The sequence below is a fragment of the Caenorhabditis elegans genome, chromosome I (genome assembly GCF_000002985.6).
Source record: "Caenorhabditis elegans chromosome I".
Classification (NCBI taxonomy): Eukaryota; Metazoa; Nematoda; class Chromadorea; order Rhabditida; family Rhabditidae; genus Caenorhabditis; species Caenorhabditis elegans.
In genome coordinates this window covers 3,409,653-3,426,269 of record NC_003279.8, presented here as the reverse complement: position 1 = coordinate 3,426,269, position 16,617 = coordinate 3,409,653, and the positions used below count along the sequence as shown (strand labels likewise).

Sequence of the window (16,617 nt, the reverse complement as noted above, 5' to 3'; positions counted from 1 at the left end):
CTTTCAGAAAGCGATTCATCCAAGTGGAATGGTTCGAAAAGAAAAATGTAGGTGTTCCCTACTCCTCCTTCTCCACCTTCTTCCTCTTTTCTTTTCTCTTTTTTCTTCACAAATTCAAAGAAGAATATGAAGTAGAAGCAGCAGTAGCAGCAGAAGTAGATAGAGATGAGAGTATACTCGTAGAGAGTCCCTCAGAGAAAACGCACTGAAAATTGAGTTTGCGTCGAGGAGAATGGGCTCCAAATCGAGGGGGGAAGGCGGCTAGGTCGGAAAAGAGCCATCCGAAATGAGAAGAAGAAGGGGAAAATGGTCCATTAGGCGGATGGGTGAGAGTCTGGAAGAAGAAGAAGAAGAAGCATGAAAGGTTATTGGGGATTCCATTATTTTTGATAAGATCAAGGTTTATGCAGATTGTAGGTAATAAGAGTATCTTCATTTTTTGCAATTTTTTTGCAGATGAGCTTAGTAAAAGCTCTGATATGAGCTCAAAATCAAGAAGCACACCGAAAACCTACCAATTTCTTTGTACTAATAATGCTGCAAAATGGGTAGATTTTAAAATTTCTCATTTTTCGTTGATTTATCCGTTTTTTCGTTGTTTCTGGGCACACGGTTTTTGTGTTTTTCTGCTTTTTTTTTGGAATTTTTTTTAAATTTTTAAATTTTTTTATTATTTTTTGCCTAAGCCTAAGCATATCCAAGCCGGAGCCTAAGCCTAAGCGTTAGCCTAAGCCTAAGCCTAAGCCTGAGCCTATGTCTAAGTTTGAGGCTAAACCTAAGCTGCAAAATGCAAAAATTACTTCAAATGTGAACAAAAACTGAAATCAAGATATCAGCTGTTACAAAAACTTGAAAATTTGAAAAATTTCCTTTTTTTAGATTAAAAACTAAAAAATCGAGATTTTCTCAATTTGGCCTTTTTTTGAATTATTGTGTATTTAATTTGATTCATAATTTTTTAAAACATGGTGTTATAGATTTTTTGACTGTTTTTAAAGATTCTTATATTTTCAATATTGACAAAATCGAGAAAAATTCAGATAAAAAAATCGAATAAACTTGAACTAGAAATTGAATACTTGAAAATATGAATTAAAAATATCCAAACCCCCTACATTCGGGAAATAAAATCATTGAAAAAATGCAATCAGGCAGAAATTGTCGTGAGAATTATTTTAATTATTTATGTGAAAAGTATTGTTCGAGCGTAAAATTAATTTCTAAAAAGTCCAAAATTAACAATTAGGAATGGAGCAACAAAACCATTTTTTCGAAAATTTTTAAGTCGAAAATTCTGCAAAATAGAGAGAAGGACATCATTTTTGGAGCAGGGGACAAAAAAGTTCAAAGTGAGCAACCTTCGCACTTTTTTCTCGTTACGTCTTTTTTTTGCTTTTCTCTCGAAATCAAATCATAAACGACTTCTTCTTTTTCCTTTTCTTCCCAACTTTCTTTTTATCTATTCTGCTTCCGGTTTGCTCCTTTCGAGCATCTTATTCAAATGTAAAATGCTCAGAAGAATACAAGTTTTGAAAAATACTATTTCTTGGAAAATTTATCATACAGTTCGTTTATCATAGAGTTCTACTAAAAACCTGGAAAAAATAAGGTATATTATCCAATCAGGAAAAATCTGGAAAATAAGTTCGTCTTGAACTACATTTTTCCAGTATTTTTTCAGGACAGGGGTGGGCGGCAATTACTTGCCGAAAATTTTCAATTCCGCCAATTTGCCGATTTGCCGATTTGCCGGAAATTTTCAATTCCGCCAATTTGCCGATTTGCTGATTTGCCGGAAATTTTCAATTCCGCCAATTTGCCAGTTTGCCAATTTTTAGAAAATTTTCAATTCCGACAATTTGCCGGATTGTCGATTTGCCGAAAATTTTCAATTCCGGCAAGTTGCCGGTTTGCCGATTTTTAGAAAATTTTCAATTCCGGCAAGTTGCCGGTTTGTCGGAAATTTTCAACTCCCGCAATTTGCCAATTTGCCGATTTGCCAGAAAAAAATCGTTTGCCCACCTCAATATAGAAGTTATAGGTAGATAAAAGCGTGAATTATTTTGCAAAAATATTTACTCGTAAGAAACAAGAAGAAGTTGTATATCGAGTGATGTGAGTACATTTTGGAGGGTCTTGCCTTCTGGTTGATGGAATATTGCAAGTAAAGTGAACTAGAGACAGGGCGTGGCAAAATCTACAAAAAACGGAGAAAACAATTGTTTAAAAGCAGAAAAGGGAAATTTTATGAATAAAACAATTTAATTTTGTGGTTGAGCATTCACTGGTTGCTGTTGAAAATCGGCGGCTTCCTCCGGGAACTCGAGCTCCCAAATTCTCTTCAAATGCTTTCCCTTGACGTCACGTGGTGTTCCGAAACCGGTCATTCCCTGGAAAATTTCAAAAAATATATATAATTTCGAAAATTTTCTTTTCTTTCATTTTGGTTTGTTTGAAACGAAAAAAACGTTGCGAAAAAGTGCACAGTGGGGAGAAAACTACTACTACTAATCCGAAAGTAAACATGAGAATCAGAGGGGAATGGGGGGACAGGCAACCACTGATTATATAACTGAACAACTCATTTATTGACGCATTCAAACTGGTCTGCTGCTTAACCTTTTGGACTAGAAAACCTTATCATCCATTTCAAATTTTATCAGATTTATAATATAGTACTACAAAAGAATTATCAAACTTTTACGAACTCTGATCTTTCAAGACCAAATGCAACTCTAAATTGAACCCCATCCCAGAATTCCATCCAACATTTCACCATTTCCCAAGGGATCTAATAAGAAGTGAAGAACCTTCTCTCCATTTTTTTCCAAACTTTTCCTCTAAAAATCAGGGACCAAACGTGGGGAACAAGACGTGGGACAATGCATTCATTAACATAGAAAAAAAACGGAACCTTTTGACTTTCATATTGATTCGTTCCGGATTGAAGACGGACAATTGAGTCGTGAGCCGCGTTGTCAGCTACAGCCCATCGGGCTCCGTGCTCCGCGAATTCAACTTTTGTCTGCGTGTTTCGTGGCATTCCGAAGCCGGTTTTTCCCTGGAAATGGACACAAATCAGGCACAAACACGCACATAAATTGAGAAAAAGGGGGTTAGGTAAAGTGACACGTGGATGCGGAAATATTTAAAGTATCCTATTTAATGGCTTCTAATTTTAAAAAAATTCAAAAATTTGCTATGTGGCCGTGGAAGAGAAAATTCGGCCACCGAGATGAGTTCAGAAACGAACGATTTTCAATTCAAAACACTATGGCCGAGTTTAGTCATTTTTACGTCCATGAGTCTCTGCCACGTGGCCTAAAAATGAACAAACACGGCGAAGGGCTTTTGTTTGGCTCAAGCCGAGTTTTTTGTTTTCTAGGTCACGTAATTTTCAATGGGGTCGTGAAAAAACTCGGTCACTCTAATAAAACTGATTTTCATAAAAAATTGCTCGAAAATCTCTCAATGGCCGAATTTTTATTTTCTAGGCCACGTCATTATGGTTCTTCTGTGTTTCTAGGCTATTTGGCCTGTGGCCTAGCTTTCTCGGTTTCTAGGCCACAACGCACAGCTGCGTGGCCGACAAAAAAGAACAATTCGGTCATTATTACCAAAAGCTGTTTCTCAAACATTTTTTTTCAAATTTCAAAAAATCCTGGCGGTCGAATTTTTCCTAAGCCATACCGCTTTAAAAAGGGTTTATTTCGCATTTTTTCTGAATAAAATTTGAAATTTGAAAGCTCTAGAATTAGCAAATTTAATAAACATATAGGTTCAACATGCGACATTCAAAAAAAAATTAGAAAGTTCCAAAATTCCAAAATTCAAACCTTTTGAGATTCAAATTGATTCGTTCCTGACTGAAGTCGAACAATCGCATCGGAATATTGCTTCTGTTCCTCAATTAGCCATTGCTTGTCATGATCGGCAAAATCGACTTTGGTTTGTGTGTTACGTGGCATTCCAAACCCAGTTTTTCCCTGAAATTCACAACAAAACACATATATGTACGGACACATAAGACAAGGACACTTGTTAAGCTACAATTTAGGGCCTACTTTGACAGCTTATAACTTTTTCAGTTGTCAAGATGTCAAAAAGTTTTAATTACAAAATTGTAGAAGGCAGTTTGGCCTGTATTTTGTCAGTTAACACTTTTTTGATAACATCAAAGACAACCGAGATATGCTCTGTTAAAGTTAAGTGTGTTTAAAGACAAAACTACAGTGGGCTCACGGCAAAGCATACTTGTAAAAAACGTAACATTTTTGGGCACAGAATTACATAGCTTTTTTAACAGTAACAACAAAAGCTTAATCTAGGGATTGGCGAAAAGTTCAAAATTTTAGAAGATAATATATTTTAAACTCCCGCCAAAATATTGTCTGAGAGTATTTGAATTTTCCCCAAAAAAAATTTTGACAAGAAATCTAAATTTCCAGAAAAAATGTTGGCGGGAAATTCAAAACATATAGAGGTACTGTAGGATTACTGTAGGGTTACTGTAGCTTTACTGTACTACTAGAAATCGCGGGAAATTTATATTTGAAAAGTGTGACGTCACACACCATTATATAATACGGTTTTCAAAATTTATGGAGATCGAAAAAATTTTTAAAAACACGCATAAATCTTATGACATTAGATTTCACCGAAAAAAAAATTGAAAATGAAAAATGTTTTTCATACAATTTTGCGAAAATATGTACTAAACATTTTCAATTTTTCAATTTTTCCAAAAATCGAAAATTTTCGTTCTTCGGTTTTCTCAAAAAATCCCTTTTACCCCCATTTTTTCCCAATTTTTTTTCAAAATTTCCACAACAAATTAACCTTCTAAAAGTTCAACTATTGAACCTTCCCACGGCTCCCCGAAATACACTCTCCCTTTCCCGACCCCCAATAAATGCTGCGGTTTGTTTGGATATATTGACAGAGATAAGACTCTTATTCTCTTGAGTCTCTAAGTTTACTGTTTTTTTTTGATTGAAGGATAGATATAGCCTTCCCCTCAAAACTCACTCGTTGACTGTCAAACTGGTTAGTTCCGGATTGAAGTGGCACCATTGCATCAGTCTGACGGAGTTGACGAAGTGTCCATTTTCCTGCAAAAGTTGGGGGGTTGCGTGGAGAAATTGGTAGAAAAATGGGAACTTCCTAGATTATTTGTAGAATTAATATTTAAAAATCCGCTCCAAATTAATATTTCAGCAAAATCTAATGTTTAAAAATCGTCAAAATTTGGCTGCCATTTGCTGGAAATTTTAAGCGTCCGGTTTTTGTTCAGGCCTTTCCATTTTGCTCTGAAGCTACTTCTAGGCTCTGCTCTGCTAATAAAAAAATTCCGTTTTTCCTATACTCCACAACTTCACTTTGAAAAATTATAACTCGGTTCATTTTCTAGATATCAAAAACAAATCAACTACAAACGAAAGAAAATGAAATCAAAAATATTTTGTTAGTTGATAATTTTTAAAATAAAAAAAACGACAAGTAAGATATAAGCCGTGAAAAAATTATATTTTTATTACCTTTTTTCATAAGGATGCATTTTCTATCATTGTTTACCCTAGATTTTTCCAAGCAGAATTTTTAATAATAATGGGTTTTATATTACCATGTTTGGTTAGACAAAAAATTATATAGTATTTGCCGAAAATATAACAAACATGCAAATTGGATAGGTCTAGTTGGATTTATCTCTAGATTTTTGTAGGTGAACTTTTTTTAAAATTTAAATAAATAAAAATTAAAAAAGTATGAGGGATGTAGTAAAACTATCCATATGCTAAACATGCCTTTTAAAGTATAAAAAACAATAAAACATACCATCACGAGTTCTCCTCTCCAATTGTTCATTGCTTGGCACCTCGACGGCGGCAATTTTGAGGCCAGCTTCTGAAAATTTTAAATTATTATTTGAATTTAGAATTACTCATTATTACTTTTTTATAGTTTAGTAGTTTTTACGTTTTTTTTTTACTTCAGATTGGCCGAGATATTAAGTTGATAGTTTTCGATCTTTTTCAATAAATTTTAATTTTTTTTTAAATGTTTGCAGACTCTTTTCTATAGTTTTGTATTTGAGACCATTTTTAATAACTTCAAAATAAGCCGAGATATTAGCTACCAAAGTTGATAGTGGTACATGGTGCATCGACGGCGTGGAACAACTTTGACAGCCTAGATCTCAGTAGTTTTGGATTTTATCAATAACTTTCAAATTTTAAAAAATGTTGCAGGTTTTTTTCTACAATTTTGTAGTTGAGAACATTTCAAAATAAGCCGAGATATTTGCTGCTAAAATGTTGATAAAAGAACACGGTGCATCGAAGTTGGAACTCTAACTTTGATTACGCATATATATCTCGGTAGTTTCTGATTTTATCAAAAAGTTTTCAACTGGCGAAATATATATCATTCCTTATTCTATGATCTGATAGTAACAAAATTTTCAATATTTTGTAAATTAACCGAGATATGAGCTACCAAAGTCAGATGCAAGACTAATTAAGAAAATGAGATTAAAATTTAAAAATAAAAACATGACTCACCTTGATGAGTTGGTGGTACTGGGGAAGTCATTATTCGAATAGATTGTGTGTGCTTCCGAGATGGGGGTTACTAACTGCCAGCAAAAAGGGGTAGTGCTCCGCAAGAAAGTGGGCGGAGCCCGCGTTCGGCTTGCTGAGACGATCTGCGTCTCCGGGATGCTGTGTAGAGTCTCGAAGGGGCGTGGGACGCCCCGATCGAAGTTGGTTTGAGAATACACCCACAAGCACTTGTTTCAATCGTGGTAGACACAAAAAAATGGTACAGCGAGTGGAGAAAGTGAGGAGGGTAGAGACGTGCTGATTCACTCTTTGAAATGCGAAATAATACATATTTTGAGTCACACAGACTCTTGAACCTTTTTTTTGAAAATATGAAACAGATGATGTGAAAATCGGCGGAATGTGATCCAGATGTCCTTTGCCCAAAAAACATATTATTTTACTTCCGGTGCATTTTGGCAGTTTATATCTCTGTGAGGTATAGTTTTATCAGAATGTGGTTCACTACAAAAATGATCGAAATACTTTTTTCTACAGTTTGTTAGCTGACAACTTTTCGATACCTTTGCAACTAGCCAAAATATTGAGCAGGGGTGGCGGCGAACGATTTTTGCCGGCAAATCGGAAAATTGGCAAATTGTCGGAAATTGAAATTTTTGGCAAATCGGCGAATTGCCGGAATTCAAAATTTTCGGCAAATCGGCAAACCGGCGATTTGCAAGAATTGAAAATTTCCGGCAAATCGGCAAACCGGCGAATTGCCGGAATTCAAAATTTCGAGCGAATCGGCAAACCGGCAAAACTGTCGGAATTGAACATTTTTGACAAATAGGCAAACCGTCAATTTGCCGAAAATGAAAGTTTCCGGCAAATCGACAAACCGGCAATTTGCCGATTTGCCGAACAGCAAAAGACCCGAAATAAAGGAATTTCTAAAATTTGTCGAACAGTTTTATTATGATAATCGGTAATTTTAGAATGAACTTGGCAGTTTTCTTTAAAAAATATTGTACCATATAAATATTTCGATATTAGCTACCATTTTCAGTTTGCAGTTTGCCGGTTTGCCAATTTGCCGGATTTTCGATTTGCTGGAAATGTTCAATTCCGGTAAATTGCCGGTTTGCCGATTTGCCGGAAATTTTCAATTCCAGCAGTTTGTCGGTTTGCCGTTTTGCCGGAATTTTTCAATTCCGGCATATTGCCGGTTTGCCAATTCGCCAATTTGCGGAAAAATTTCAATTCCGACAATTTGCCGGTTTGCCGATTTGCCGGAAAGTTTCAATTCCGGCAAATTTCCGGTTTGCCGACTTGCCGGCTTTAAAAATCGCTTTAATTCTAACTACAAATTTTCAAAAATTTTCGCTTCTTTTCCCAATACGATGACATCATCCATGACTTGATTTCCCCCATTTTTCGGTAACTTTTGTAGCCTGTCTTTGTGTGGTGTCTGTCTCATGTTAAAAACTCGCAAACTTTGAGAATAGCTAATCGGAGATCAAGAGCTTCCCCCCTCCCGACAGGAAGTTGGCTGTGTTTTGTCTTTTCATCTGTTTTTCCGAGGTCCTTTGAAATGACGACAATAACAGAAAAAAGTGTCGGATGGGGGAAACGGACCAACTGACATTTCTACCACCCACATAATTTGATCAGGTAAATGTGTGAAGAAATCGAAAAGAGAAAGAGAGGTAAGGGAGAATTTGTTGCGAAATTTTGATATTTGGATAGCTCGTTTCGATACCGACATTAACAAACAGAGAGCTTTTGTGGTAATTTGTGTTGTTTTCTTTTGGTGAAGATCGGGAGAAACCAAAACTGCAAAACTTTGAAATTTACTAGAAAAAAAAACAAAGCTCTACGGTATTTACCCGGTCTCCACACGCATTTTTTGTAAAGTACAAACGGGTGTGCGCCTTTAAAGAGTAGTCTCAAACTTTCTTTGCTGTGGAATTTTCGTCGATTTTTCATACAGTGCATTTTTTCCCACTTCTACGACTTTAAAGGCGCGCGCATTTTCGCGCAATGGTCTCGCCACGCACATCCCATTGATTTGTTGAGCGCGTAGCGAGACCAATGACGGGACCATTTTTTTATAAATGCGCGCGCCTTTAAAGTCGTTAATTTTCCAGTTAAAATTCCAGTTAAGACACTAAAACCTGCGAAAAATTGTGCGTATTCCAGGCGAAACTGAAAGCTTGGGTCCCGTAACGAGCAAAGCTTCTCAGCTACCGTAACCGCGAGTGCTCCTCAATTTCCTCCATTCTTCATAGTGTAAAAACTAAAAACTATTTCTCGTTTCATCAAAAAATGTATTGCTAAACTGCAGTTTGAAGTTAAATTATGAAGTTAAATTAATTAAATAATATATATTACGGGAACACAAAATTTGGAAAAATGCGTATTGGACAACATATTTGACGCGCAAAATATCTCGTAGCGAAAACTACAGTAATTCTTTCAATGACTACTGTAGCGCTTGTGTCGATTTACGGGCTCTATCTTTTGAAATGAGCCTTATTTTCTCATTTTTGCATAATTCTTAATATTCTACCGATAAAATTTTAAGTCATTTAAAAAATCGATACCGTAAATCGACCTACAGTAGTCATTTAAATAATTACTGTAGTTTTCGCGACGAGATATTTTGCGCGTCAAATGTGCTGTTTTTCAGAATACTGTGTTCCCGTAATAGACTAAAATGAAAAATCGCTGCCAATAAACTTGTTAACTACAGTACTTCTCTTTAAAGGTGCACACGTTTTTCAGCATAACGAAAAATTGTCGCTCCGAGACCAGGGACCCTAGTTTTGAGTTTAAACTTGACATTTTTTGAAAAATCGAAACGAATTTCCGTTTAATGTAAAACATAATTTTTGTAAGTTTAGCTTCACAACTCATAACACAAGTTTCCCCACGGGGGCTATCCGTACAATCAAATGTACCTTTACAAGTTGTTTGTTTGTTTGTTCTTCATTACCCACTCAAAACCCGAATTCATCCAATTTCTCACATAACCTTCAATAAATGCTCATTCTCCCAATACTCTCCACCTTTTCACGCAATTTTTTTCTTTGGCTGGCTCAGTTGATATCAAATATCGAAGCTTCAAGAAGTTTTTTTTTCTACCTTTTCCACAACCCGAGAACCAATTAAACGCGCGGTTTGGTGCTGGTGCTGATGCTGTCGGCTTGTGTTGAGCCGGGGCTCATTGAGCAAACAAAGGGGTAGGGGAAGATCGCGAAAAGATCCCCCCCTATATCCACTCACAAATCTGAGCGGTTTTCGGCGGGCGGGGGGAAAAGTAAGAGAGTATACTCTTACAGGAATGAAAAAAGGAAAAGTTAGAGGAGAAACCTATTGTTCTTGTTCTATAATAAAATTGAAATGGAAAAGAAAAAAACGATTAAAATAAAGTTTGGGTGGAGGGAAATCAGGGAATATAGGATCAGACGACCCGCAAATGATTGTGACAGATCGAAAAAGCCTACCCATACGGGATGAAAAAAAGGTGAGGGGCTTCAAAATTTTTCATTAAAATTAAAATTAAGATTTTTTTTTTTTCAGTTTAAAAGGTGAAAAAACCGGCAAATTATCGTCATTTTTTGTACTTTTTCAGCTGTTCCAACTGAAATAAAAATTTTCTTAATTTTAATGAAAAATATTTGTAGAAATTCCCTTGGAGCAAAATAATAATAATAAAAATAATAATGCGATAAAACGTCTGGAGCAAAATAGGTGGGAAAATTATGATACAAAATGAACGATGAAGCAGAAAGAGTGGGTGGAGAGCAAGGGAGACATCGAATTTTTTTTGAGTTTTTCAGAGAAATTTCAAAAATTGAAAAAAAAATGTTTTTGGATCAGAAAAAAGCATAAGAAAACATGTAATTTTTTCAAAAATTGAAAAAAATTACCAAAATTTGAAGCTATTTTTCTCAAAAAAAAATCAGAAAAGCGAAAATTCTCGATTTTCTCTAAAATCGAAATTTGATAATTTTTTTCAACTTTAATTTTTCCTAAAATAATCAAATTTCTGAAAAAATTTTTTTTTTAATTCTGAACATTTTGACCATTTTTTAGTTGAAAAATCTGTTTTCTCTCAACAAAATTTGGGAAAAAATTTAATTTTTTAGATAAAACTTTTTTTCCCGATTTTTTGAAAAAAATTGATTTTTGGAAAAAAAAATTTCCGATTTGTCGAAAAATATATTACAATTTTTGTAATTTTTTTCAGAAGAAAATTATGTTTTCTTACGTTTTTTCTCACTAAAATAAACGAAAAAAATTAATAATTTTTTTAGTAGAAAAATATGTTTTTTTTCTCACGAAAATGATAAAAACCTAGAAAAATTGAATTTTTTGAATAAAACAATTTTTTCCGATTTTTCAAAAATAGCTCAATTTTTTGCAATTTTTTTCTTTTTTAGTAGAACAATATATGTTTTCTCATGTGTTTTTCTTATCAACATGAACAAAATTTGATTTAAAAAATTGCGCTTTTTTTTTCGATTTTTTTGAATTTCTCTGAAAAAACCCAAAAAAATCGATAATTTCGTTCGATGACACCCTTGAAGAGGAAAGACTCGGTAAAAAGAGAGGACATAGTACACGATGTTTAGGTTATGGAGGACATGATATATTAGAAGATTGACTTCTCCTGATGATTGTTCAGCAGCGGTGGCGTCTGAAATAATTTTTTTTCATTAAAAAAATATCCAAATATTCCAGTAACTTTACCCTGTTCTGCGCTCGGATATCCTTCATCAAATCAGTGACACTCGGCCGGTTTTGGGTGAAACCGTTCTGTAGAAAGTAGCGATGAGAGAGAGCACCTTTCGCGGTGAGACGTCGCTCCGGTGGATAACGAAGTATCTCACGAAGCACGTCAAGACCATTTCCAGTCAGGCATGATGTTTCTTCGAGCTTCTTCAAATTCACCGGCCACTGTGGAAAGACTGCCTTGTAGTGGGGAAACGAGTCGACGCCTGGCCAGCTCTGCAAAAATTATTCGAATTTAAAAGTTTTTTGAATAATTTAAAGTCACGGGGTTCTGGCCTTCCTCATTAAATTTTTCGCGCTCCATCGACAATCACCGTGGGAAAGTCGTGTACTTCACACGGACAAATACATTTAGTTTTACAACTAAAATCGAGCTGCGACGCGACACGCAACGCACCGTAAATCTACCCGAGATATGGCCGAGCCAAAATGGTCTAGTTCGGCAAACTCTTCCATTTCAATTTATGAGGAAAGCCAGAAATCCGTGTAGAGTGTATTCGAGAAAATTTAATTTTTCAAATAAAACGCTTTTTTTCCCGATTTTTCAACAAAAAAATCTTTTCAAAAAGAGTTGAAAATTTTGGACTTTTTCTTCTTTTTAAAGGAAAATAATCGAAATTTATGTTTTTTTTTGGAAGAAAAACAATTCAATTTTCCGAATAATATTTTCACACTTCGCCATTTTTGTTTTTTTTTTTTGAAATAATAAAACACAAATATATTACGGTAACACAGAATTCTGAGAATGCGTACATTGAGCAACATATTTGACAAAATATCTCGTAGCGAAAACTACAGTAACTCTTTAAACCACTACTGTAGGGCTTGTGTCGATTTACGGGAACTCGATTTTTGAAATGAAACTTAATTTTAATATTCTATCGTTATTTAAATTAATAAATTATTTTAATTCATTTTAAAAATCGAGCCCGTAAATCGACACAAGCGCTACAGTAGTCATTTAAAGAATTACTATAGTTTTCGCTACGAGATATTTTGCGCGTCAAATAGGTTGCGAAATACGCATTTTCAGAATTTTATGTTCTCGTAATATATTTGTATTTTATTATTAAAAAAAAACATTATTTCAGTGGAACAAAAATCGCGAAATTTGAAGATATAAAACCTAAATTTCGATTATTTTCCTCTAAAACGAAGAAAAAGTCCAAAATTTTAAACTATTTTTCGTTTCCGAATACTCGATTTTTTTGTTGAAAATCGGAAAAAACGTATTCTATGGTTTAATTCAGTTTTTCACTAAATTTCGGGGAGGCGAAAGATTTCTGAAAAAAAAAATTTTTTTAGATTTTTAAAGTTCATCTCGCGCTTCTCTCGAAATCCCATATTTAAAAATTCTGCAAAACCCAGGAGTTGAGAAATACAGTACTCCTCAAAGGCGCACACGTTTTCACATTTCACAAAACCACTCGTTTCGAGACCCTGTGCCGTATTTAAAATCGCCAAAATATCGCATATGAGTGATATTGAAATGTGATGAATTATTTTCAAAATTAAATCTCATAAATCGAATATTTTCAGAGATTTTCAGTTTTTCTAAACACAAATTATTCACAGTGTACTTCTGGGACTCTAAATTCGAATTTTCCTCTCCAAATCGGTATAAACCTTAATATTTGGTGTTCCAACAATTTCAAATATCTTGAATAGCTGTGAAATCTCGCATTCGCCTGGAAACAGAGGCTTATTCGATGCAATTTCGGAGAATATACATCCCAGCGACCACATATCCAGTGATGTTGAATAACGTTGCGAGCCGAGCAGAATCTGGAAATATTATTTTAAATAAAATTAAATAATTGAATAAAATAATTTCAGAATGTTGAAAATACCTCTGGCGGACGATACCAAAGAGTTACCACCTCGTGAGTATAGTTTCGACTGGGGAACGAGAAATTTCTGGAATTAACAAAAAATTTGATTAGGAAATTCAAACCCCTTATTAAAATTTTCCTGATACCGAATATAAATGTGAAAAATTCAAAAAAAAATCCCTGATTTTATATTAATTTTTGAAAATCCGAAAATCCACCTAGTGTTAGATTCAAACGACACATTTTGCATGATAATCGTGTGGATTTACGAGATTAATATTTTTCATCTATTTTTATAAAATGTCCATACCAAATTTCCCGATTTTCATTTTTTTTTGTTGTTTTACATTGAAAATCTTGTGATTTTCATTAATTTTTCAATTTTTACTAATGAAAGGAAATAAAATGTAAAAATTTTGGTTGTTTTAATTAATAAAAAAATCATACATTAGTGGAAATCACCAGAATTTCAATGTAAAACATCGGAAAATCAGAAAAATCGCGGTGAAAATCAGATACAAATGGATGAAAAATATGAATCTCGTAAATCCACACCTGCGGCACGGTTATCTTCCAAATATTTTCGTTTGAAGTTAACACTATAGCACGTGTTTTCAGCTCGACCATTCGGTGTAATTTGTGCAAACACCGTCTCGCGCAAATGCAGACATTTTTGCATGCGCTGCGGTGAAATTCCTCTTGGCGAATTCAAATATGTTTTCACGCCTTTTTCGAAAATTTTCGATGCGTTGGTCGAGCTGAATACACGTGTATAGGTGAATTTTTGGATTTTAATAAATTAAATGGGGAGTAGAGTTTGTGTGTATTTTGCTTAAATATACTAAAACTGGTCCAAAACCACCGAATTTCATAAAGAGACTTCACAAAAAAATTCCAAAAATTTTTTATGGCGGGTCAGAATTTCGAAAAAAAAGGAGGCAAATTTTGCTAAAATCGAAAATTTGAAATTTCGCACACTTTTCTTTGTCACAGCCGCTGGATTCTAGTTTTTCTAAAATTATCATCCTTTAATCCTTATTTTGGTAGATTATCTCGCGGAAATTGGTTGATTGAGACAATTTTTAGACCTATAGGCATCCAAAAATGATCAAAATTGGATGCCTATCGACTCAAAATGTGTTTCAATAAACGAATTTCCGCGAGATAATCTACCAAAATAAGGATTGAAGGGTGATAATTTCAGAAAAACTAAAATCCAGCGGCTGTGACAAAGAAAAGTGTGCGAAATTTCAGATTTTAGCAAAATTTGGCTCTTTTTTTCGAAATTTTGACCGGTCATAAAAAAATTTTGGTTTTGGACCGGTTTTAGTCTATTTAAGCAAAATACCCAAAAACTCTACCCTCCCTGAAAAATAATAAAAGGAAATTTAAAAAAAAAATTTTTTTTCAAATCAAAATATTCGGTATCAGCAGCATAAATAACATCTATAGAACATTTTTTGACCTTGCCAATCCGAAATCCGCAATTTTGATGACTCCAGAATCTGAAACCAGAATATTCTGAGGCTTCAGATCACGGTGAACAATCCGTCGGAGATGACAATACGATAGAGCTGATAGAAGTTGCCACATGAATGACTTCACATAGTTTGGCGGAAGCACACTATTCGTTGGCTCAAGCATTTCCAGAAGATTCTTCAGATCTCGATCGATAAATTCGAATACCATGTAGAGTTTGCTGTCTGGAAATTGATTAATTAATTGTTTTAAATTTAAAACTTAAAGGTGGTGTAGTCGAATTTTTTATTGCTTTATTAGACCCAAAATTGCCTAAAAACACTGAATTTCATACTGCTTGAAAACTTCTCAAAAAAAATGTTATTATAGTTCAAAAAATGGCCTGAAATTAGTTAAAATTTGAAATTTGCCCGACTTGTCAAGCGGCTAGAAACTAACTTTTTTGAAATCACCGTCAAATTTTGAGTATACAATGTAATTATCTTGCGTTTTCAGCTCGATTTAGGTATTTTAAAGTCGATGGACGGTGAGAAAAGATTTTTTAATTTTTAAAATCAAATCTCGCAGTCCATCGACTTTAAAATACCTAAATCGAGTTGAAAATGCAAGATAATTACATCGTATGCTCAAAATTTGACGGTGATTTCAAAAAAAAAATAGTTTCCAACCGCTTGGCAAATCGGTCAAATTTCAAATTTTAACGAATTTTAGGCCATTTTTTTGAGCCGTCATAACATTTTTTTTGAGAAGTTTTCAAGCAGTATGAAATTCGGTTTTTCAGACAATTTTGAGTCTAATAAAGCAATTTTAAAAATTCGACTACACCAATTTTAACATTTTAGTAGTTTTTCGATTTTTTGTGGGAAAAAATCGCATTTTCAGCCATTTCTCTAATATTTTGGCCACAAATTCTTTTTTTCTCATCAAAATCAACATATTTTTCATAAATCTAGGGGATTTTCTACTTTTTTCTCAATTTTTCGATTTTTTTCACTTGAATAATCAAAAAATAACATAAAATGTAAGGTCGTTCAATCTGAAAATAACATTTATTTTTAGAAATCCTAGAAAAATACCTTAAAAAAGGGGATTTTTCGAACTTTTCCGCAAAAAAAATATTACTTACAGATTGAACCAAAATTTTTATATCTTTTTATCAATTTTTAGCAATTTTCACACCGATTTTCCAGTATTATGAGTCTCATGAATTTTTTAAAATTTAAAATTTGAAACTTCAAATTTCAAATTAATCAGCAAAAAAAGCCTCACTTGCGTAGATAATATCGAAAAGTGTCACAATATTATCGTGCTGAAGGTCTTTTATACACGAAATTTCACGAAGGCACGTGCTCGGAATGCCTTCCTCGTCGCGATCGGTGCGAATCATTTTGAGAGCGCATTTCACGTTGTCACGCACGTGGATCGCCTTGAACACGACTCCGTACGTTCCTTCGCCGATTCGCCGGAGTGAGCAAAAGCGACCTTGCAGGTCTCTTTCTGAAATGGGAAATTATTTTAATTATTTATTTTTTATTAAATATTGAAAAAATGAAAATCTCGGAAAAAAGCTTACCTGGAGCGATATCGGTTGTCATATCCCGTTGTTTTCTGGAAGATAATTAAGATTTTCAAAAAGGATTTAACGGTAAAGAGTTTCTCAAAGAATGACGGGTTTTGAATTCTGTTTTCCCGCGCTACACGAAAAAGAACAAGAGACGCAGCAGGTTAGACAAAAGGGCAAATGAGACGGTCTACGGGGGGTGACCGGTGTAATGTGGTAAGGAAAGGACGCGGTATTAAATAAAATTGCACAAGAATCGATACATTTAACAATTTTTTTTAATTAAAAAAAAACACTTTTGAACAGGGAAACCCGTAGTGATCATTTAAAAATATGAAAAAAAAAATTAAATTTCAATAATTATTTGATGAAAAACTTAAAATTCTTAAAATTATATACTTTCCTA

General features: G+C 34.1%; 2 protein-coding genes and 2 non-coding genes across 8 annotated transcripts; 1 reads left to right on the top strand and 3 right to left on the bottom strand.

Annotated features, from left to right (window-relative positions):
• Positions 1-2,058: 2,058 nt before the first annotated feature.
• Positions 2,059-6,670, bottom strand: clik-3 (CaLponIn-liKe proteins; the record flags this gene model as incomplete). 4 transcript variants are annotated; one of them, NM_001026364.5, is made up of 6 exons in its annotated part: positions 2,059-2,390; positions 2,915-3,061; positions 3,837-3,986; positions 5,029-5,111; positions 5,836-5,904; positions 6,561-6,670. In NM_001026364.5, the coding sequence occupies 6 exons, from the start codon at positions 6,589-6,591 to the stop codon at positions 2,262-2,264; spliced, it is 609 nt and encodes a 202-aa protein (NP_001021535.1). The 4 variants fall into 4 exon arrangements, with proteins under 4 accessions (NP_001021535.1, NP_001021536.1, NP_001249366.1 ...); NM_001026365.4 differs by lacking the exon at positions 2,915-3,061 and having other exon boundaries at positions 6,561-6,633; NM_001262437.2 differs by lacking the exons at positions 2,915-3,061; positions 3,837-3,986 and having other exon boundaries at positions 6,561-6,648.
• A 3,231-nt stretch (positions 6,671-9,901) lies between these two features.
• cdk-2 lies at positions 9,902-16,257 on the bottom strand. Of its 2 annotated transcripts, NM_001026366.4 has the most exons (7): positions 16,224-16,257; positions 15,920-16,147; positions 14,637-14,874; positions 13,190-13,256; positions 12,966-13,124; positions 11,298-11,555; positions 9,902-11,244 (listed from the first exon to the last, which is right to left on the bottom strand). In NM_001026366.4, exons 1-7 carry the CDS (start codon positions 16,243-16,245, stop codon positions 11,200-11,202), a joined length of 1,017 nt encoding a protein of 338 aa, NP_001021537.2. In that variant the 5' UTR covers positions 16,246-16,257; the 3' UTR covers positions 9,902-11,199. The 2 variants fall into 2 exon arrangements, with proteins under 2 accessions (NP_001021537.2, NP_001337286.1); NM_001350362.4 differs by lacking the exons at positions 14,637-14,874; positions 15,920-16,147; positions 16,224-16,257 and having other exon boundaries at positions 9,910-11,244; positions 13,190-13,258.
• K03E5.9 lies at positions 10,346-10,445 on the bottom strand. Its single transcript, NR_101538.1, has one exon. It is a non-coding gene; the product is annotated as an Unclassified non-coding RNA K03E5.9 (non-coding RNA).
• Positions 14,805-15,925, top strand: anr-45. The gene has a single exon (NR_101537.1).
• Positions 16,258-16,617: the final 360 nt, after the last annotated feature.